Source organism: Geotrypetes seraphini, chromosome 13 (assembly GCF_902459505.1).
Source record: "Geotrypetes seraphini chromosome 13, aGeoSer1.1, whole genome shotgun sequence".
In the NCBI taxonomy this organism is placed as follows: domain Eukaryota; kingdom Metazoa; phylum Chordata; class Amphibia; order Gymnophiona; family Dermophiidae; genus Geotrypetes; species Geotrypetes seraphini.
The window spans coordinates 12,318,380-12,341,451 of NC_047096.1; the positions used below are offsets into that span (position 1 = coordinate 12,318,380).

Consider the following 23,072-nt stretch of genomic DNA (forward strand, 5'->3'; position numbering starts at 1 on the left):
GCATTATTTAAACATTTTTACTTTACTGCTGTAATTGTCTCTGTTTGACTTATTCTTAACGTATATCGCCTTGAGTGTAGTAAAAAAAAAAAAAAAAAGGGCAGTTGACCTATAGCATCTTCCGGAAAGAACTAAAGACCACTTTAAGAAATTCTTGTGCTAGCCAGACACTCTCCCGCGAACATAACTTCCACACCTTATCCTGAATTTTTTCCTCACACATTCCCTGTCTGCTAAAATGCCCTCTTCATAATTGTATCCTGATATTCGCTGGTGTCAGACTATTTTCAATTGTAAGATGTAAAATAGTTAATTTCTTATAATTTAACCTATGTATAATTTTCCTTTCAACCACCTTGTATTCATCTTCTGTAATTCGCTGATTGTACAGCTCTTCTTCTTTGTGAACCGCCTAGAAGTCGCAAGATTGTGGCGGTACAGAAAAATAAAGTTATTATTAAATAAATCCTAATCAATAAATGGCTAGAGTAAGTCCCAAGGACTGGGTTGAAACCCTCTGTTTTGCATCATTCTTCATGAGCATCAATACCTTTACAATTTTAGCTCTTTTCAAATATTTCTTTCATTAGGAAATTAAAGAGGAAAAAATATACTGTATGCATAAATGCTTTGTTTTGTTTTTCTTTCTAAATAGTTAATGTCAACTACTAGACTAAAGATGAAGACACGTACATGAGCTTAAATTAAGAGACAATTGAGAAAAATTGTGACATAAACCCAATACATTTGAAAAATAATGTTTTATTTAACCAGTGGTATTGTGTAACATCTTGTATCATTACAGAAATGAAAATAGTAAACACCATAGGTACATGAAAATAGCAATTTCTCTCTCCTATATTAATGCATCTTCTCTTAACATTAGACACAATTCAGAAGCATCTCAGTGACAGCAAACAAGTTGGGTATGACAGCACCCAGCTGTGAAGCACCTGGGTGAAAGACAGCAAGCAGTGAATGACAATGGCTGTTATAGTCAGACTTGGAAGATTAAGGGGCCAGGAGGCAACATCACTGGTCCTCATGTTACAGCCTATGGTCAAACTCTCCTGGTTGACTGTGTATGCAGTGAGTCACAATACCCGTCCTGGGATTATATCACACATGCTGGATTAAAAAAAAAAAAAAAATCCTTAGTGACTGCACAAGAGCAGGAAGTGGCAGGGCCTATTCTCCAATTAGTGTCTGCATCTATTTGTAATCCAACAGTCTTACCAATATCTCACACACAGACTTGCACACATCTTCATGCACACACATAAAATACCAATACTAAAATATTGCTTGTGTGGACTCAAGGATGGCATCTATATGGAAAATTACAATGATGTCTAGAACTCAATACATCAACATTTACAGTGGAATACCTTATACTGTGTGTCCCAGAGTAATTTCCCCTATATCTTTCCCATGCTTTGAGAAAGGTAGATCACAGTTTAGCTCTAGAAAACTGTGTGTATCCTCCATTTCTTTGCCTCATCTCCCACACCCATAGTTAATGTTGCACAGTATTTTATAGACATTACATAATCACAAAAGATACTCAATTTTATATACCTTGGAAAGATGAAAAACTGGAATGGCCCTCTCAGTCTATTGCAAATTTTGGGGCAGGGACAGACTCAGGAAGTCACACAATCCAAGGGCCTGAGCCAGATTCTGTTTGCTCTACTCTCCAACCATCTGATATAGATATGCATATTTCAATTCCTGCAGTAAACAAAGAACACTACCACAAATTTGCTTAACATCTCACAAAAAACTGCCAAAAATCTCTTCTTCCTGCACAAAGCAGATGATACTATTAACATGTTACATAAAAAGTGTGTAACACAAATACATTTAAGAGCCACTTAGCTAAATGGAAACACAAAAGGAAATCTCTTGCTTTTCTTTGCAATTTGCTTTCTTCAGTTTGGGATGAAAGTCCACAAACTCCATAATTAAGGTAGACTTTGAAAATCCACTGCTTATCCCTTGGGATAGTCAGCATGGAATCAATTATTTTGGAATCTTGCCAGGTATTTGTGACCTGGATTAGCCACTGTTGGAAGCAGGATATTGGTCTGATCCAGTATGGTAATTTTTTTGTTTTATGTATCTTCTTCAGAAACAATTCTCCTTGGAGGCTCTTTTAGCTCACAAGCCCTCATTGCTTTTTCTGCAGGATAAATTCTCCTCTTCAGATAAGGGAATATTTGAAAGCAAAATATTCAAGACTCCTTTAAAAAGGAAAGAAAACTAACTATAAGTGTTCAATAACAGAAAAATGATAGGTGGGGGCGAAATAGTAGCCTCTAACACTGAGGAGTGTAAAGAAAACTGAATGGGGTAGTAGATCAAATTGCACTGTAATGTTCAAAAGTTGAATTAATTTACAATTGCCTCTGTTAGATATACATGAAAGGTATTGAACTATAATGTTACAATTTTGTTTTGAAATAAATGCTAAATTTAAAAATAAAAAGGTCAGGGAATAAAAAGTGAGGTGGACCTCTGTATTCCATCAAGCATCTGCCATTACAGCTATTAGATCATCTATTTTTTTCCAGATAAAGTGAAGAAAGCAGGTTAGTTAAGTGCACCAAGAGGAGGAAAGGAAGGAAGACTACCTAAGTGCAGTACCGTATCCTGGGACAAGTTGATCCACACAGGCCAAAAGGCAGCAGATGCAACATCTTTTGAAGTGCTGCATAATGAGCCTCCCCTATCTGATAAACAAAACATACATGCTGCTGACAATATACTTTATGAGATGCTAAATAGTGAGCCTCGTCAGCTGATAAACTGAGGAACAGCTCATGGTTACTGCGGCTGGGCCATTTGACCTATATCTGCCATCATGTTTCTATAGAACAGGCACACTTTGGGGCAGTCGTGTCATATTCATAACTCATGATGGTTGGAGTTGGGTCTAGTAGCAGCAATATTCCATCAGTGTAAAGCTGCAGAATCAGCCTTCACACCCTTCCTCCCCTTTCTTTAAGGCACAAATACTGCTAGAGTTTAAGACTTCTCACCAGGCCATCATTCTTAAGAAGCAGGGGACTTCTCAGTCCAGTACTAAGTAACTGTTCATCTTTCCTGCCACACACATTGATCAAAAATTACAGCAAATGCATAGCACACTCCATAAACCAAAAAATATGTATTATTCCCACAATACACATCAAAAGGCAGTCAGATATATGCCTGTAAATGTGTTATCCTATCATGCAGGTGCAAACATTACAGACAATCTTGGCTTGCTTTCTCTGCATGGCAGAAGGTGTCTCAACAGTGATGGTGGTAATGGTGGGGGTGGGCAAGGCAAAATTAGTCCCAGTTCTCTCTTTCACTAGCTGAAGCAAGAAGGCACAAAGTGCCAGAGGATGTAGACAAAAATGAAAGAGGGATGCATGCATGCTGCAGGTTTATATATTGTTTCTATATAAACTCTTTTTTCTATCCTTCCCACACTCCCCCCCAAAAAAAACAAACAAAACCACCCTCTCCCTCAATGCCACCACCAAGGAGAATGGTTGAGAAATGAGGCACTTGAATGAAACAGAACCCAAGCTGGTCCTTAGGACTCCATGTCTGCTGGAGGTTCAAAGCTGAGCACCTCGTCGTAGGTCAAACCTGTAATTAAAGTTCAAGATTAAGAGCAAGTAAGCATGAGAAATGAAGATCCAGGAACAGAAGCAGAAAGGATGATCTATAATTGTGAAAAATCTAGCATGACATTTACAGGGGGTGGGGGGAATCACCAAAAAAATAGGAGATAAGAAAATTAGAAAAGGCATGGAAACCCCCCCCCCTGAGTGCCTTCAACAACAAAAAAGTTAAATAGCAAATTTCCCCTCCATTCCCTTTCAAATAACCAACATGCCCAAAAATTACAATTGTTCAATGTTTAGTGTAGATTCAACATACCAAATTTTATCATAGATAAAAAATGACAGAGAAAGCAGAAGAAATTCAAGCTTCTGAGAAAATGATGCCTCTCCCCCCAAAAAAACAAAACAAAACACGATCAGTTGGAAAAGATAAAAGAAAAGCATTGGTACTTGGTGATACACCTGTTAAAAGTACATTGTTTTATTTTATTTTTTTCTCGTCTGTGACTCACTTTTCCATTCTTCTATCTCCAGATCCCTGCTTTCGAAAGACTGGTCATAGGGGTCTGCCACAGGCTCATCATCTGGGTCATGATACTGTGCAAAGTAGGGATGGGCCAAGGCCTGTGCAGCAGTGATCCGCTTATCTGTGTCCAGCACCAGCATCTTCTCAAGCAGGTCTACAGCTACAATCATATAGTAAAGAGAGAGGAAAAAGGTAGTAAAACAGGCAGCCTGCAAAGTTTGAAGGAACTCCTCCTATGTATTTTCCATTTGAATATTTGAAATCTAAAGAAATCCTAACACCCGTGTTTACAAATCCCCCCTCAAGTCCCTATATAGTGAGTATACAAATAAATTTAGGGCTATGTTTACCATTTGGATTAAAGTTATTTCGTGTTGGTATTAGAATGGCTCAATAATCACTTGTTTAAAGGAGGGAAGGCTATAACCCTGCGCTTACCATGACCTTAATGATGGTTGCTAAACTGGTTCCAGAAGGTTTAGCGTGGCAGTATTTTACCGAAAGATTAGGTTCTTACTTTTAGTTATTTTTTTTCTTGTAAAGCCTCCCTTTATTCCAGGACCATTGGGTTATGCATCCTTTGCCACCAGGCACTGTAGGAAGCCTCAGATGATTGAAGTCTTAACTCCTCCCTTTGCTAGCATATCCTGGAGCATGCCCCTTGGACACCAGTCCATCGTCAAACAGCCAGAAACATCTACAGAAGATAATAATCATGAAAGAGAGGGAAATGTGGAACTCCCTGCTAAAAAAATCAATTTTGCTCATATTAACATCTGCAAAACAGTAACAAGGAAAACTAAAAAACAGGTTATGAAACATTAGAAACCTGAACGACAAAAACAGTGCTATAGGGAGACACAATCTGCACTATCAGAAGGGGGCACTAAACCAGGGACCCCCCTCTCCCAAAAAAATTTAGTGCTAGATCCAGTCAGCTGGCAATCTTATAAAGGCTGTTCTGAAACTTAAATCCTGCTTACCAGTACTTCAAGGCAGGCGATTAGCGAATCAGGAATACAAAGGATGGGTTCCCGGAATAAAGGGAGGATTTACAAGAAGATTAGCAAAGATAAGAACCTAATCTTTTGTTCTTGTACAATCCCCCTTTATTCTGGGACCATTGGGACATAACAGAGCAGTCCTGAAAACATCAAGGTGGGACTCATGAGCTCACTGCCAACACCAAGGCACCAAAAGCGGCATCATGCTTGGCTGCTACATCAAACCTGTAAAACTTGGTGAACATGTGTAAGGGGAACCACGTAGTAGCCCTGCAAATTGCACTCAGAGACACCGCTGAAGACTTGGCCCCTTTAGTAGAATGAGCCCACACCCCGAGAGGGGGCTTCTTTCCAGCCGCTACATAAGCGACAGAAATGGCCACTCTAATCCATCTCTATCTTGTTCACCACGGTTGCCATGAGGTTGAACACTGGTGCCCCCCATTGGTGCACTATGCACTCGAATGCTCTCCGGGAGAGAGACCACTCTCCAGAGTTCAGTGTCTGGCAACTGAGAAAATCTGCCTGAACGTTATCAATGTGAGCCGCAGACAGTGCTACCAGGTGTCTTTCTGCCCAGAAAAAGAGCAACTGAGCCCCATGCTCAAGGAGGGACTCCTCATGCCCCCCTGCTGGTTGACGTAAGCCACTGTTGTAGCATTGTCCGAAATGCAAGAGGGCCAGCCGAATTGCCCTCAGTTGCAGGCGATTGATCGACCACCGGCCCTGCATAGAACAAACATACAGATTGCCTCCCCCCTTGCCAGAGAGACTAGCATCTGTTGAAAGTCACCCAATCTGAAATCTGCAGCGGAAGGTCCCTGGGCAGTGATAAGGGATGCAAGCACCACACCTTGCTGCTGTGCGCTGCCGCCGTAGAAGGCAGGAGGGCAAGCAATGAATCCTGCTGTGGATTCCAGCGGGACAAGAGTCTCCTGCAAGGGACGTAGTCTGGTTCTGGCCCACGGAACTACATCGATATTTGCTACCATGAACCCCAGGACCTGAAGATACTGCCAGGCCATCAGTCTGAGTAACCAAAAGTTCTCCAATGACTTTTGGAATCTGCTTTTGACAGGATATGGGAAGGAACACTTTGTTCTGTCCCGTGTGAAAGTGGACCCCAGGTACTCCAAATCCTAAATGGGCTCCAAGTGACTCTTCTGAAAGTTGTTCACCCAGCCCAGATGCTGCAGCAAGTGAACCACCTGCTAAACTGCCTGGATCCCTCAAGGGGGAGCTCTGGTCAGCCAATCGTCCAGATACGGATGGACCAGGACACCCAGAGAACAGAGATTCGCTGCCACTACCACCATCACCTTGGTGAAAGTCCTGGGTGTCGTTGCCAATACAAAGGGAAGAGCCGCAAACTGAAAGTGCTGCTCCAGGACGTGAAACCACAGAAACTTTCTGTATGCCGGAAAAATGGGGATACGAGATCCAGAAACTCCCCCGGTGCCACCAAGGCAATGACGGAACGTACTGTCTCCATGCAGAAGCGGGGCACTTTCAGTGCCTCATTGACCACTTTGAGATCCAGGATCGGTCTCCAATCTTTGGAGCTTTGCTTTGAAATGATGAAGTATATTGAGTATCTCCCAGAGCCCAAGTCGCCCTCTGGCACGGGCTAGATTGCCGCAAGATCGAACAGTCTGCAGACCATGGCCTGCACGGAAATCTAGAATGTACTCTGAAAGAGGATGGAGAAACTCCAATTTGAGCCTGTCGCGGAGTAACTCTAAGACTCAGCAGTTGGATGTGAAGGTCTCCCGTTCTGCCAGGAAGGCTGACAGCCCCCCTCACAATTCACGGGAGAGGGACCAGAGGCCTGATGTCAGAACTGTTTCTTAGGGGAGAGGACTTCAGACAACTATCCTCCCCCCAAAATGGAGTATGGAGGATGAAGGGTATCTCTGCCCTGAGGAGGGAGGTCTGGGGTACTGGTGAGGATGTTAAAACAAACAAAAATTAGAATGCCCCAAACTCCTGGCAGAACATGACCTTTTCCCGGGCAAAACCTTGGGTTTGCGGTATTGTACACTTGCCATGAGGTCATTCAGACCCTGGGTGAACAGAAGCTGTCCCTTAAAGGACAACTTGCTCAGGGTGGCCTTAGAAGAGGTGTCCCCAGATCACTGCCTAAGCCACAGCATCCTCCGGGTGGACACTGAATAAGCGCCCAGCTTGGCAGCACACCAGGGTCATGGCGTAGTTTGGAGTGGCACACCTGAGCAATGAAGGACGAGGCTGTCGTTGCCTTGACACCGGCCACAGCCAAATCAAAAGAGGTGCTTAAGGATGAAATCCACACGCCTGTCCTGAACATCCTTCAGGACCACCTCTCCGTCAGCCACAGTTGAATCCACCTTTGGAGAAGCAAAGAGCTTAGTAAAACTGACCGCCATGGGATAAAGCCTTGCCATAGCCCGAGTGTATTTTAAGGGACCCTCTGGGTTATTCCAAATCTCTGACAGGATGCGAACCGCATCAGGGTTATCAGGAAAGGAGGCAGTTAGCTACCTCTGATCACTCATGAGAGAGCATTCTGCCTAGACCGGCTGATCTGGCTGCAGCTGTAATTCCTGTGGCTGCAGTTTTAATTCCTGCAGATTCTGTAATGAGGGCCTCTAAACGAGCAGGTTTGAAAAACCTGTGTACTGTGGTTTTTGTCAGCCAGGTCCCGGGACTCACACAGATCCTGATCGTGGAGCTCCGCCAAATTTGCTACATCTGTGGACGCCGCTGAACCTCCCTGCGAAAGCAGAGGGACTGAAAGAGTGCCCGATGCAATCATGGACATCGTTCTTTTCTGCTTCGGGGTCCCTGCTGGTTAACAAAGCAAAAGACTTGGGCCCAGCGGAGGCGTAGTCCCCATTGATGGCCCAGACATTGGTGGGTTGACACACAGGCATTGACTTCTTAACTAAGTATGCCTGATAGAGCATACACAAATTCTGGGGGTAAAATATCTCCTGTGGCAAGAGCTGTCCTGTGCACCTTAGACAGAGTGCTTGAAAGACTTATGAGGGTTTTCTCCGGAACCACGCTTGCATTTTACCGATACGCCACCAGTGCTCTCCCGAGAGTCCTCAGATGTGATTTTCGCGGATATTGGAGCAGAAGACTTGAGGAAGGTCTCCCCAGAGGTGGAAGGCACCGCATCCGTGCAAATTTCACCCCCCTCGTAGGCCGCAGTGCAAGTGGAACATGGCTGCGCATCCACCAGCCATAATGAGGCATGAATCCGTTCTGTCTCGACCTGGGGAGGCCATCTGTGAAGTTTGGAGCAAAACAAAGCTCTTAACTACAAAAAAATATAGTTTTATTCAAATTGGGAAAAATCCAAGATGGCCGCAGTAGGTGCCAATTTTGCAATAAAATGGCCTGGGAAAGAAACAGGAATCCTTAGAAAATGGTGATTTTGGGATTTTAGAGCTGGGGAGGGGTAGGGCATGCAAGGAAACCACCCAAATACCCCTTTGTAAGACCCTCCAAATCGTTAAAACTGTCTGTTTACTCACTGTTCCATTGTGCTGAATGGGAGAAACTAAACTAAACTAAACCTTAAGTTTGTATACCGCATCATCTCCACGGAAGTAGAGCTCGACACGGTTTACAGGAATTACTAAAGAAAGGAACTCCAATGGGAGGAAGGAGGGCTTGGTAAAAAGGAAGGAAGGATGGGGACTAAGTAGAGTGGAGAGGGAGGGAGTGGTTACATTTTAGAGAAAAGCCAAGTTTTCAAATGTTTTCTGAAACGTTGGAGTGAGGGAGAACTTCGAAGAGGGGCAGATAAGCTGTTCCATAGCTCGGTGATCCTGAAGAGGAGGGATGTTCCAAGTCTTCCTGTATGGGAGATGCCCTTCAAAGAGGGGAATGACAGTATGAGTTTTTGAGTGGATCTGGTGGAGTTAGGATTCGGGGAGAGCCAAGATAGTGGAAACAGGGGAGGAAGGATGCCGTGTAGAGACTTGAAGGCAAGGCAGGCGCATTTGTAGTGAACCCTGAGGAGCACTGGGAGCCAGTGAAGCTTAGACAGAAGCGGGGAGACGTGGTCGAATTTGCTTTTTACGAAGATTAATTTAGCCGCGGTGTTCTGAATCCGCTGAAGCCTGAGAAGACTTTTCTTTGTTAGGCTTAAGTAAATGGAGTTGCAGTAGTCCAGTCTAGAAAGAATAATGGATTGAACGAGGATAGCAAAGTGTTGTTGGTGGAAGCAGGATCTGACTTTCCTTAGCATGTGAAGGTTGAAAAAGCATTTTTTTACTAAGGAGTTAAGGTGATCGTTGAAGGACAGTGTAGAGTCGATGATGATTCCCAGAACTTTGCTTGAGTGCTCAAGCTGCAGTTTGGTGCCAGAGGATAATGGGATGACGGTGGGCAGCTGATCCAATTTTGGGCCTAGCCAGAGTAGTTTAGTTTTGGTTTCATTAAGTTTCATTTGAACGGTGAGAGCCCAGGATTGGAGATTCGTTATACAAGAGGAGATGTTGTCAGAGAGGTTGGTGAGGTTGGGATCAGTCTCAAGGAGGACAAGGATGTCGTCGGCGTAAGTGTAAAGTGTCTCAGAGAGGGATAGTTGGAGGAGTTTCAGGGAAGACATATAAACATTGAAAAGAATCGGAGATAGAGGTGAACCCTGAGGAACTCCACAAATCGGTTTCCAAGGGGAGGATGAGGTACCGTTCATGTTAACGAAGTAGGAGCGTGAACGTAGGAACTTCGAGAACCAGTCTAAGACTGTGGAGTGTATGCCAATTTCCGAAAGTTGGAGGATAAGAATGTCATGATGGACAATGTCGAAGGCTGCAGAAAGATCAAATTGAAGAAGGACAGCGAACTTGTTGCAAGAGTGAAGATGTTGGACTTTAGAAATTAAAGAGGCCAGAAGGGATTCAGTGCTAAAGTTGGGTCTGAAGCCATGTTGGTAGGGTAGAAGAATGGAAAATCTCTCAAGATAGGATGAGAGTTGGGTAGCTATGATGGACTCCAGCATCTTGGTCAGAAGAGGAATGTTAGCTATTGGGCGGTAGCTGGACGGTGTGGAGGGGTTTAGCTCAGCTTTTTTCAGTAGGGGGGATAATGCAATGTGTCCCATTTCTACAGAAAAAAGGCCTGAGAGTAGGGCGGAATTTATAAGTTTGGTGAGAGATGAGATGGCTTGTGTGGGAATATTTTCGTATAAGTAGGAGGGGAAGGGATCCAAGGTACAGTTGCAGGATTTTAATTTGAGGCAGAGTTTGGAAACTTGGGAGTCGGAGACGGGATCGAAGGCGGTCCAGGATCTATCGGCTGGGATATGGTTGGCTTCGGATGGATTAGTGTTGGAGGCGGCGAGCACCAGAGAGTTGTAGGAGGGTGTTGGAGGGAAGGAGCATCTTAAGGTGGTGACTTTCTCATTGAAAAATTTAGCTAGTTCATCGGCAGATGGGGAGGAGGGGGGTGTGGCGGGATCGTGTTTGGAGGATATGGAACGCCAAATGTTGAACAGTGTATTGCTTTGGTTGTTGGATCTGGAGATTTTGTTGCCGTAGTAGTTCTTCCTTGATTTTTTTAATTCAGTGTTGTAGAATTTAATATTCACCCTCCAGGTCTGTCTGTCGGAGGGGGATTTAGATTTTTTCCATTTGCGTTCCAGTATTCGACAGTATTCGGAGAAAATGCTGGAACAGCATGTAGGGTAATCTAAAGTCTCAGGACGCTGGAAAGCTGGATTTCAAGTCTTCTGACTGCCCCACCGGCCTGACCACCACGTGGAGGCACACAGACTGGCTCCAATCTCAGTCGTGCCTCCATGGAACCGCTCAGCCTGCACTACACCCACTAGTGGACGAACCTGGGGTGAGCTAGCTCCCGGTCCCAGAGCCTTGATCTGTCCTGCAGGCTGTCCAGGGGACTTATTGCAGTGCAAGGAACCCTCCAGAAACAGAAATTCTATAACAATCTGATCTCCCGCCGCAAGGATGTCCCTGCAGGGAACCTCCAAAGCACAAGGACAAACCCAGGAAGGAAATACCAAAAAAAAAAAAAAAAATACTGAAAACTAGCAAAAGAAACACAAGCAGAAGAGATAAGCTCCTACAGGCTGGCTTGTAGAAAGCAAGCTTGTAGAAAGCAGGATATGCTAGCAGAGGGAGGAGTTAAGACTTCAATCACCTGAGGCTTCCTCTTGTGTCTGGAGGCAAAGGATGCATAAACCCAATGGTCCCAGACTAAAGAGGGATTGTTCAAGAATGATCAATTATCAAGTTTCAAGTTTATTAGGATTTTTATATACCGCCTATCAAGGTTATCTAAGCGGTTTTACAATCAGGTACTCGAGCATTTTCCCTATCTGTCCCGGTGGGCTCACAATCTATCTAACATACCTGGGGCTATCAGAACGGATTCCTAGCAGTCTCTGACTCTGCCATGCAAATGTAATACAAGGTCATTAATATTAAAATAGTAGTAAAATAAACTCATTCATATTTAAATGAGTACTCCGGGTGATTCCCTATCATCACCAGGTGATTCTCTAACCTTGTTGTGCCACATTTGTGGGCAAAATTTTCTGGCAGGGTCTGAGCTGCCATCGTCTTACTTTCTGGTCAGTGCCTGAGCGCTGATTGGCTCAGGCACTGACAGGAAAATAAGGCGATGGCATCTCAGACCCTCCTCTCCCCCCCAAAAAAGAACCCCCAATGATGCCAATGTCCCCCACACCTTTAATTTGAAGGACAGCAGGAGGGATGTCCATTCCCTCCTGTCAATGGGGTCCCTTGACGCCCAAGACGAAGGCCAACACGAGGGATGCCTATTCCCTTCGGAAAGCAGGCCTGCTTCTTTCAAAATGGCTGGCCTTCCTGGTACATTCTGAGATGCACTGGTGAGGGGCCTAAAGCCTCTCCCACTACATCAACTTGCTGGATTGTACCAGTGAGTTTTGAGAATCCGGCCCTGAGATAAAGATGAGTTTACTATTTATTTATTGGGATTTATTAACCGTCTTTTCATGAAAAGTCACCCAAAGTGGTTTACAATACATTGAGTAGTAATCAGGTACTATGCGAGTTAATAGTGGAAATTACCATGTTAGAAATGGATTAACACACAGTAACTAAAGACAAATCAGTATGAACAGGAAGAAAGGAGACTGAGCTAAAAGATCTCAGTAAGCAGCATCACATAGTTAAAATATTTAACAAAATGATCATGGAAATCATTACTTGGAAGCCTAGTCGGCCTTGTGGTCATGGGGGAGGAGCCAGATGTATTCCTGGCTCTTCTGGGAGCTAAAGTAGAGACCAACAGGCCAATGCTCTGAACCTAACTCTGTGGTAGAGACAATTAGCACTGGACTAGTGCCAGCATTAGGCTTCACACAATGTTCAGAGGGCACCAGCGCAGGAACAGCATGGATGATGAAGATCAGCACAAATAATATGTAGATGTAGTGAAACAGATGTAAACAAGGTGTTAGCTATTCCCTCCCACTGCTCAGACAACGGTGCACAAATCAAACCTAACGTTAGCTCGAACCTGGAGTTAGGATACAATTTCCAGGGAACATGTGTGTTTAATAGCTGCAGCTTTAGGGGCCTGTTTAACCAGGCCCTCATCAAAATGTTAGTGGGAATGAACTGATCTTTCTGGGAGAAGAATCACGGCTGCACAGCTGGCAAATGCATTATAGGATTGACTGTCTTCTTCCCAGCTACTTCGTCTAGTGTGCACAGAAGAGCTTTGCTTACCACATAGCTCTTGTGCGCATGTACCAGGAATGTTCACCCTCTTTAACGAAAAATAACTTCCCAAAGCTTAACACTAATAGCGCACATATGAGTTGCAGATTATTAGTGTTTAACACTGGGAAGTTATTTTTCAGCCCTGTTCTCTTGGTATTCTCCTGCACTGTGCAGGAGTTCTGAGCATCAGCCTGCAAGAGAGATCAGGTAAGGATGTTGGGCCTTGGAGCTACCATGCAAAGGGGAGGGGGCACCTTCTGTGCATTGGTTGAAAGCCCTGTAAAACATGTCACAGTGCTGTGGTTCTAGCTGTTCATGGTTATTTTCCCCCCTTTTTTAAATTGAGTGAGGCACTGTTGATGGCTGTGACCAGCATGCTAGCATAGATGAGGTAAAATGACTAACAAAGCAAGAATTTCCTACACATGCACACAAAATTTGAACTTGCTAGGGGAGAGTTCTAGAACTTTGGTCCTCTCAGATGCCACCACCAACTAGTGTGCTTTTGCGTAGAAAGATGTTTTTATTTTCAATTTTTACTAGAGAGCAATAATGACAAAACCTCAGGCGCATGACGTGTAATGTGACCCTTAAATCCAATTACTACTGGCACCCACTTTAAGGCAAGACCAAAAAGATTTGCTATCCCTGATACAAATACTTAGCTCACTGCTGTTAACTACCCCCTCCTCAAATAAATTATGTAATATAGCAATTCCATAAACTAGGCACTCGTATTACATATATCAATTTTTCAAATTACATGTGCATACACACACACACACACAAATATTCTGCTTAACTTGCATAGTGTGTATTTGTAAGACAGCTGTACATAGGGGTGCAGAATAGGCAGGGCTCCCACTTAAGTATGTGTCTTACAGAATACTGCAAATTACATGTGCATCTGCTGCATTTAGGCTCCTGCACTTGTGCCAACTTTATAACTGGTGTGAGTGCCTAGATGTTAGGTGCACTGATACTGGGTTATACTAGTATTCTATAATGCAGGGGTTCTCAAACACACCTTGCCCAGTCTGATTTTCAGGCTATCCCTAAGGAATATGCATGAGATTTGCATGCACCACCTTAACTGTATGCAAAAGCATTTCATATATATTACTGGAGATACCAGACTGGTTAGTTGTGTCCCAAAGACTGGACTGAGAAGCACTGCTATAATGGTATCTGGGCACCTAAGTTCCACTATAGAATAAGCTCCTATTATGTGGCCTTGGGATGCCTAAATGGAGGAATCCAGTTATAGAATTGTTCCCAGAGTTTATATTCTCTTCTCACCCAGAGGTTTTTAGTGTTTAAAGTCTCACCTTGTGGATTAGCTCCAATGAATACATCTTCAAAGTTCATCTTCGGCATGTACGGAAGTGACTGAATATAATTTCTTGCCTATGAAAGGAAAGTGTTTTAGAACTATTTCTGTATATGCTTTGCTAACTCTTCATCCTGCCTCCCAGATCCAAGCCACATGCACCATTTCAGCTGTAAATTCTCTATATTTCTTTTCACGTCAAATGATCATTTAAAAAGATAACCACAGCCTACATATCTGAAATTCACTGATCTTCTTTTTTCCCTACCAGGACTGAAAAACTTGGCCCAGTAAAAGACAATATTCGCAGGCTGTCTGATCAGATCTGAATTGTATATAGTGCAGGCTAGAATGCTTTTCCAAACATGAAACTGACTAGAGCCAATATTAAAACTTAAAATGCTCTTAGATCAGACTGGTGATAAATCTGGTTTAATATATGTGGGCTGCTACAGACTTAAGCAAATATCTGTTTTCTACTAAAGCAAAAAATAAAAAACCAAACCAAAAAATAAACTCTAGCTCCTTTAATTCTGAATTCCTATCACGAGTGTGAATTATTCCATTTCCCACCCTCTAACACATGCAAGGATTCTATTATGTTGCATTTACAAATAATGCATGTTAACAGGGCCAGGTAACTTCCTTGCATGCAGTCTCACCTCATGGCTGGGCATCCTGTTAATAAGATAGGCAGGGGGTGTCCCCGTCAGGCGCAAGATCTGCTGAAGCTGGTTAATATCTTAGGTGCCTTGTCAAGGGCTTTGTTAAAAAAAAAAAAAACAGTGCAAAAAATAAAAACTGCCCCAAACATATGCATACAAAGCATCTCTTCAGCTTATAACATGACCTGCACATTCTACCAAGGTTCACTTCCTGATACTACCTAAATATGTAATATTAGAGTTTGGTCCACTGAAGCATGTGAGCCAGTGACGTTTCCTTTGCTTTGTGGTGCAGTATGCTTTACAATTTAACTTCTTTAGGGCTACAGGTTTGGTATCGTCAGTTCTCAAGGTGAGTATTAGCAACATACTACTTAACTGATCATAAAAGGATTTGATGATTAAAAAATTAGCAAGTTCTGGCTTGCTTTTCCATTCAGGAGTTGCCCTGTCAATATTTAGTAATCTAGTTTGGTTCTTCTATAGTTCTTCCCTTTTTTTCATTTATGAATGCAGAGAGGCTTATGGATAGATGGTAGAAGAGGCAGTACAGCATTAGCCATGCACAACAAATCAGTACTTACCCATGGTGGTTAACACAGGTGGATTATTTTTTTTAAATGTAATGATGAATTAAATCCATGCATGTGTTATGGATACAACCAATTCAAAGGATGAAGTAATGCCCCCTAGTGTGCTGCCCTGGACTTCACTGCACAAGTACATGCACATCTTTTAACCAGTCTAGACCAAGCTTTCAGTAACATTTTTTTTTACCATGTTTGGTTAGATTTGATGTTTTATTATTCTGGCCCAGATTAAATCTGAGAAAAAGATGCAGGAAGGACGAGTAGCAAAGTAGTTCAAATATAATAACAATGCTATTAATACAAAATCCCAACCACCAATATCAGTTTCAGGACACACAAATCGGTTCATAGACAACCCCGCGAAAGACAAAGATGCGCGCCGACAACTGAGCACAAGACGGAGGTGCGCGCCGAAGAAAATGACAGTTTTTGGGGGCTCCGACGGGGGGTTTTGTTGGGGAGCCCCCCCAGTTTACTTAATAGAGATCGCGCCGGCGTTGTGGGGGGTTTTAACCCTCCACATTTTACTGTAAACTTAACTTTTTTCCTAAAAACTGAAAAAGTGAATGTAAAATGTGGGGGGTTACAACCCCCCAACCCCCCCACAAATGCCCCCACAACACGGCGCGATCTCTATTAAGTAAAGTGGGGGGGTTCCCCCCCACGCCCCCCCCGTCGGAGCCCTAAAAACAGTAATTTTCTGCAGCGCGCACCTCCGCACTGCGCTCAATTATCTGCGCGCGCCTTTGTCCCGGTGCGCTTTTGACCTGACACCCACAAATCACTGTGGGCTACTTTTACTAAACAGCAGAAGAGCTTCTCATAGCGGGCTGGTGAGGTAAATGCTCCAATGCTCATTCAATTCCTATGAACGCCAGAGCATTTATCTCATCGGCCTGCAGTAAGCAGCTCTTCTATGATTTAGTAAAATCTAGCGTGTGATCTCTACATAAATAAAAGTCAACAAAAATATATAAGGTGATGCTTATAAGATTAACATATGTTTTTTGGCTAGCTTCTAGGTGCTAGCACTCCCTCAGGTCAGAATGGATTGTTTTCACTAAAGCTAGTAAAGAACATATTATAAAACATATTTCCTTATTTTTATTGTTGATCTTTATTTATGTGCATTCAAGTAGACTAATACAGCAAACACACACTCCTCATGCATTCCAGAACGTTTATTGATAAATATTCAATCAATGGCCATAGAAGACATCTTCTGCAATTTAAATAGTTGCTGGTAGTCTATCAGCAGCAAGTAAGGTAAGTTAGTTATGTCAAGTAAAGGTTGACAAAACTTGTACAGATACAGGAGGGCCTAAGCTAATTTTTGCATGACATAGAACCCCCCTCCCTCCCCCAATATACCAAGGCTCTTCCATACCAATATAGTTAGCAGAAAAAGGTGATGTGTTTTTCTGGGGCTGTAGCAACTACCCTTTATTATAGAGAAGACCTTATTAAAGAGATGAGGAACCAAAATATCTGAATCAGTACTAATCAAGCACAGCCTGGAACTTTTAAGATGATCATTTTAGGTGTAAATCGAGTGTTAACATTTCTAATAGTGAGTTTCAAATTAATTCCAAATGGGGAAATTGCCAAGAGTTTCATGCATTACCCTCTTAACATGGGGAATAAAACAAGTAGGAGAATGGAGAGAAGGCAAGCTAATAGCTAATCAGTCACTTAAGTGAGCCAGAAGGGGTAAAAACAAGCAAGCAAAATGAATTAACCCCCCTCCCCCACTAAAAAAAAAGAGAGCCCAAACCAAAATTTGCTGAGCAGGCAAAGAATACAAGCAAAGAACCAACTCACAGACTCGGAGGAGATTTTCTTCATGAGCTCAGGCCCTGGGGTTCCAACCAGTCTCAAAATGAGCTTCAACTGATCAATATCTATTGTGGAGCATAAAGGAAAATGCTGGGAGAGATTACAATCCATCCAAGCAAAGCTCAAGATGGGAAGGGGGCTCAGCATTGCTTTCACCAGTACATGCCTAGGGGATTCTCCTCCTGCACCGCAGTTAAAACCAAAGCAGAAACATAACCTCTGCAGCCTTAAGCCAATTAGCCACAGCCAAGGTTAAAAGACAAAGCAAGCAAGAGTGCAGATAGCCAGTTCACATAGTGCTGCTTGTGAAATCTCTTGAGGATATATATGGCATCAGACCATGCATGTTTCTAAAAAACATATCCAGGTTTGGAAAAACTTAGTTCAAGGTTTTACCCTAGATTCTGATGATCTCTATACAATTACATGTGAAACCACTACAAATAACTATGGAGAACTAGGGATTGGGGTGGAGGGGGGGGTGTAGATTCAGTCTCAGTGAGTATGTTGGGGGGCAATGGAGGATCCACATGCAAATTTTCTCTAGGAGTCAAACTACACATGGGCAGTTACCTGGCACAGGATTGTGTGAGAATGAGTGGTTTCCATGCAATCAAATCCCCATTTAAGAAACTGCTCATGGTGGCACAGGAAAGCAGTAGTGTTATTTCCACACAAGTGTATATTCTACCTGTAGGCATGTGTCCTGCTACAGTGCAAAATTAAGAGCTATGGTTTTAAAAAGGAAGTTCAGACAGTTTTAAACTTGTACAAAGTAAGAAATCAGAACACAACTACAGAACTTTAATTATGTTCATATTAGCATAATTTTGAGGATTTAGCTAATGTCTTTACAGTAGTAGCTCAAGGCATGTCGCATGCAGGTATTATTTCCCTATCCCCAGAGGACTTACAGTCTAAGGGCCTCTTATCAAGCCTGATAAGACAAGCCGACCTAGCAAATGCACTGAAGCCCATTCAATCCCTATGGGCTTCAGTGACTTTGCTGCATGTCACCCGCTCCCACGGCTTGATATAAGAGGTCCTAAGTGTTGTGACTTACACAAGACCACAAGAAGCATCAGTGGAATTCAAACCTCCTCCCCTCCTCAAAATAGGGAGGATCTTCCACCTTTATCTCAGCCCAGACTGACCAATAGGCTGACAGGTTGGCCCCTGTCCTGGCATCATTGTGCTTTCTTGGAAGCTGGAGAGGGGCGAGAACCAGAGGCTTATTGTTTCCTGCCCCCACTGAACCTTTGCCATGATACCTGAAAGGACCTCTGCGAGAGGATTATGCAGCCAGCCCACTATTAATCTCGGCCAAGTCAGGAAGGATCCAAACAGCTTGTGCTCAAGCTCCTGATAAATAAGGGATGTGACACAGGGGACTGCTCCTGAGTGCCAAAAAATACCAAAGCAGGCTAGCTAACTAGGTGTTCTCGAGGACTGATCCTGCTAGCAGCAGATTTCTGCAACGTAAGTCTGTGTCTTCTCCCAGGAAGAGGTTCCAACTAGTAGGAAATCTGCTGAACACTAACAAAATAATACCCCAAAATAATAAAACCAAAAAGCAGAAACACTTTTGAGAAACTTGCTTACAGCAGAAAACTGAGGGGGCAGGAACAGCTGTTTGGGAGGTTCAAAGATTATTGACAGCATTCTGAAAGCAACTTGTGGGTTCAGATGCATAACCCTACAGTTCAGGACTACTAGATACATTGCACTAGAAAGTGTCATTATTGACAATCTTAGTAGAACAAACATTTGAGACCAATTTCCCAAAGCTTTTCTGAAACATATAAACGTTTATAAATTCATTAATAAGCATACTATTAGAGTGAAGAAAATCAGTTAACAAGCAAGTCATCTTATTGGTTTCAACTGTAAACTGATATGAAAAAAAAAGTTGCAAGAAAATTTATAGATCATACAAAATCAAGTTTGCTTTGCATATTCACAAGTGAAATGGCAGGGATCCAGTGGCCCTCTGTAAAACTTTCTGCTATCCCTAACTCCAGTAGAAGAACATTATTAAAACCCATGTAATAAATATGCCTATCTTTATGGCTTTTTTGTTCTTATTCCCTACCATGTGCTTTGGAACCCCTCTCTTTTTGTTGGTTAGCCTTCTTCTAAACTCCTATCAGTTTTTGAGTTTCTTGTTTTCAAGAGCACTGCTGGATTTGCTGGAAAACATTCCTGCACATAGCTGGCCTTACATTATAATGTACCGTACTCCTAAGTGATACCATAAGAACATAAGAAACGCCTCCACCGGATCAGACCGAGGTCCATCCAGTCCGGTGCTCCACACACGCGGCGGCCCATTTAGGTACTCTTTTTTGGAGACCCGACTTTACCGTATCCCTCAATATGATATGCAAGAAGGTGTGCATCCAACTTGCGCTTGAATCCCAGTACAGTAGTTTCTGCCACAACCTCCTCCGGGAGCGCATTCCAAGCACCCACCACTCGCTGTGTGAAGCAGAACTTCCTGACATTTGTCCTGAACCTGCTGCCACACAGTTTCAGGCTATGACCTCTTGTCCGTGTCACCTCTGAATATGTTAGCAATGCTGCTTCCTGGTCTATTTTATCAAATCCTTTTAATATTTTAAAAGTCTCTATCAAATCCCCTCTCATTCTTCTCTTCTCGAGGGTAAACAGTCCCAGTTTCCTGAGTCGTTCTTTGTAGCTCAAATGCTCCATCCCTTTAACAAGTTTCGTTGCTCGCCTCTGCACTAGGCTTAGCGTTAGAGAGCAAGCTAATGGAGAAAAAATGGCATGCACATCCAATTTAGAAGTGAAGACATACACATAAGAACAAAGCATTTAAGGGTCATTTACCATTGGTTAATGCACACTATCTGCTATGGGGCCCACTGGAATAAGATAGACCCTGCAGCAAATAGAGAGCATTTAGTAAATTACCTTCTTAATGATTACAGATCTGGAAGGTGTGGGGGAAACCACACAACAGATTGATTTCAAAATTATCAGGAAGTTATTGGTGGCAGTTGTGTAAAAATTTTAAGAATTTAGCACATACACTTTATGCACAATAACGCATACTCAAAGCATTCTAAGGTACAGTATAAGGCAGAAATGCACAGAAATGTCATAGCACATAAGTGCCACAGACAGACCACAAATGTAGCAATATTGGCAGGGCTACTAAAATGTAAACTTACAAGATCATGAAGGGCATAGAGAAAGTGGACAGGGACAGATTCTTCAAACTTTCGAAAACTCCAAGAACGAGAGGGCATTCAGAAAAATTAAGAGGGGACAGATTCAGAACCAATGCTAGGAAGTTCTTCTTCACCCGACACCTGGAATGCGTTTCCAGAGAGTGTGATAGGACAGAGTACGGTATTGGGGTTCAAGAAGGGATTGGATGATTTCCTGAAGGAAAAGGGGATAGAAGGGTATAGATAGAGGATTGCTATACAGGTCCTGGACCTGATTGGCCGCCGCGTGAGTGGACTGCTGGGCATGATGGACCTCTGGTTTGACCCAGCAGAGGCACTGCTTATGTTCTTAAACAGATGAAATTTATGTTCAAAATCAGTTTGCGTAGCTTTACTAAACCAATGTGAGAGCTATTTGGAGCCAAGTGTTCAGGAGCAGGCTCAGCAGTTGTAAGCCAAACCTAGTGCTTTTTTCCCCTTCAGTTTTTCTACAACACACAGGAAAAGGAAAGCAAAACTGATAGGCCAAGGCACAGGACATAAAATAGTAGACATGTGCATTTGTTTGAACTAACAATTCCCATATTTCATGTTATTTTTTGTCCAAAATGACAGAAGTACCCCCACAAACTGTTTTTTTTTCTCCTTTGTCCTAGTTTGCACTACTAAAGATATTAATTTCAAAAAAGTTAAAAAAAAAAAAAAGTGAAACAATTTCCATAAACACAGTAAACAAAATAAATTTTTTGGATTCACATACCTATAAAAATTTTCAGCTCATTTCACTCAGTATACAATATTTTATTTAAATTTTAACCTTATATATACTGACATCTGTCAACATTTGCTTATTTCTGATCTGAAAGGGTTACCTTCAAAAGCTAATCATAAAATGCATTGAGTTAGTCCAATAAAAAAGGTATTACCTTATTTTCTTTGTTTTATTTCTATATAACCTACATAGAGAGCAGAATTAATTGGTCACAATTTTTTTTGCTATTCATTATCTCTGACACCCAAATAACAAACAAGCTCATCTGCATGTAGTCACAAGCATCACACAAACATAGAAACATGATGGCAGATAAAGGCCAAATGGCCCATCTAGTCTGCCCATCCGCAGTAACCATTATCTCTTTCTCTGAGAGATCCCATGTGCCTATCTCAGGCCCTCTTGAATTCAGACACAATCTCTGTCTCCACTGTTCCATGCATTTCTGTAAAAAAGTATTTCCTCAGATTACTTCAGAACCCATCACCTCTTAACTTCATCCTATGCCCTCTCACTGCAGTTTCCTTTCAAATGAAAGAGACTCGACTCATGCGCATTTACATTATGTAGTTATTTAAACATCTCCATTATATCTCCCCTTCTCCCGCCTTTCCTCCGAAGTATAGATTGAGATCATTAAGTCTGTCCCCATACGCCTTATGATGAAGACCACATACCATTTTAGTAGTCTTCCTCTGGACCGACTCCATCCTTTATATCTTTTTGATATAAGATGCCACCGGGAGGTTAGAAAAGCAAAAGGGAAATACGAAGAGGGGCTGGCCAAGGAGGCGAAAAACTTCAAGGCATTCTTCAGTTACGTTAAGGGGAAGCGACCAGCGAGAGAGGAAGTAGGGCCGTTGGACGATGGGGACAGGAAGGGAGTGATTAAGGAGGATAAAGAGGTAGCTGAGAGGTTGAACACGTTCTTCTCGTCGGTTTTCACGAGCGAAGACAAATCTAATATACCAGACTCAGAGGAACTCATGAGTGGGGAACAGACTGAAAAATTAGAGCACATAGAGGTAAGTAGGGAGGATGTCCTCAAACAGATAGACAGGTTAAAATGCGGCAAATCACCGGGCCCGGACGGGATCCATCCAAGGGTTCTGAAGGAACTAAGACAGGAAATAGCGGGCACAATACAACATGTTTGCAACCTATCCTTGAAAACTGGTGAGGTGCCGGAGGACTGGAAATTGGCAAATGTCACACCCATCTTCAAGAAAGGATCGAGGGGTGACCCCGGGAACTACAGGCCGGTGAGCCTGACTTCAATTATAGGGAAGATTGTTGAAGCTATGATCAAGGACGGCATTTGCGAGCACATCGAGAGAAATGGCCTACTGAGAACAAGCCAGCACGGATTCTGTAAGGGAAGGTCGTGCCTAACGAACCTTCTGTACTTCTTTGAGGGAATAAGCAGTCGGGTGGACAATGGGGAGCCCATAGACATCATTTACCTCGACTTTCAAAAGGCTTTCGACAAGGTGCCACATGAAAGGCTACTTAAGAAGCTGTGGAACCACGGGGTGGGAGGGGATGTGCACAGATGGATCAAGCACTGGTTGTCGGGAAGACTGCAGAGGGTTGGAGTAAAGGGTCAATATTCTGACTGGCGGGGAGTCACGAGCGGTGTGCCACAGGGATCGGTGCTGGGGCCTTTACTCTTTAACATATTCATCAATGACCTGGAAAAGGAGGCAAAGTGCGAGGTTATAAAATTCGCAGACGATACCAAACTGTGCGGCAGAGTTACGACCAGGGAGGAGTGTGAGGACCTACAAAGGGACCTGGACAAGCTGGAA

The 23,072-nt window shown here is 43.0% G+C and overlaps 1 protein-coding gene across 2 annotated transcripts in view; it reads right to left on the reverse strand.

Moving 5' to 3' along the window:
* Positions 1-742: 742 nt before the first annotated feature.
* MAPK14 (mitogen-activated protein kinase 14) overlaps positions 743-23,072 on the reverse strand; it is an 82,525-nt gene continuing 60,195 nt past the window's right edge. The window contains exons 9-12 of one of the 2 annotated variants that reach the window (XM_033917336.1): positions 14,870-14,949; positions 14,206-14,284; positions 4,133-4,306; positions 743-3,642 (exon numbers count right to left, since the gene is read on the reverse strand). In XM_033917336.1, coding sequence (XP_033773227.1) covers positions 3,587-3,642; positions 4,133-4,306; positions 14,206-14,284; positions 14,870-14,949 — 389 coding nt within the window. In that variant the 3' untranslated portion in view covers positions 743-3,586. Of the gene's footprint in view, positions 3,643-4,132; positions 4,307-14,205; positions 14,285-14,869; positions 14,950-17,283; positions 17,364-23,072 lie in introns of both variants that reach the window. The other variant, XM_033917335.1, reaches the window with a different exon arrangement.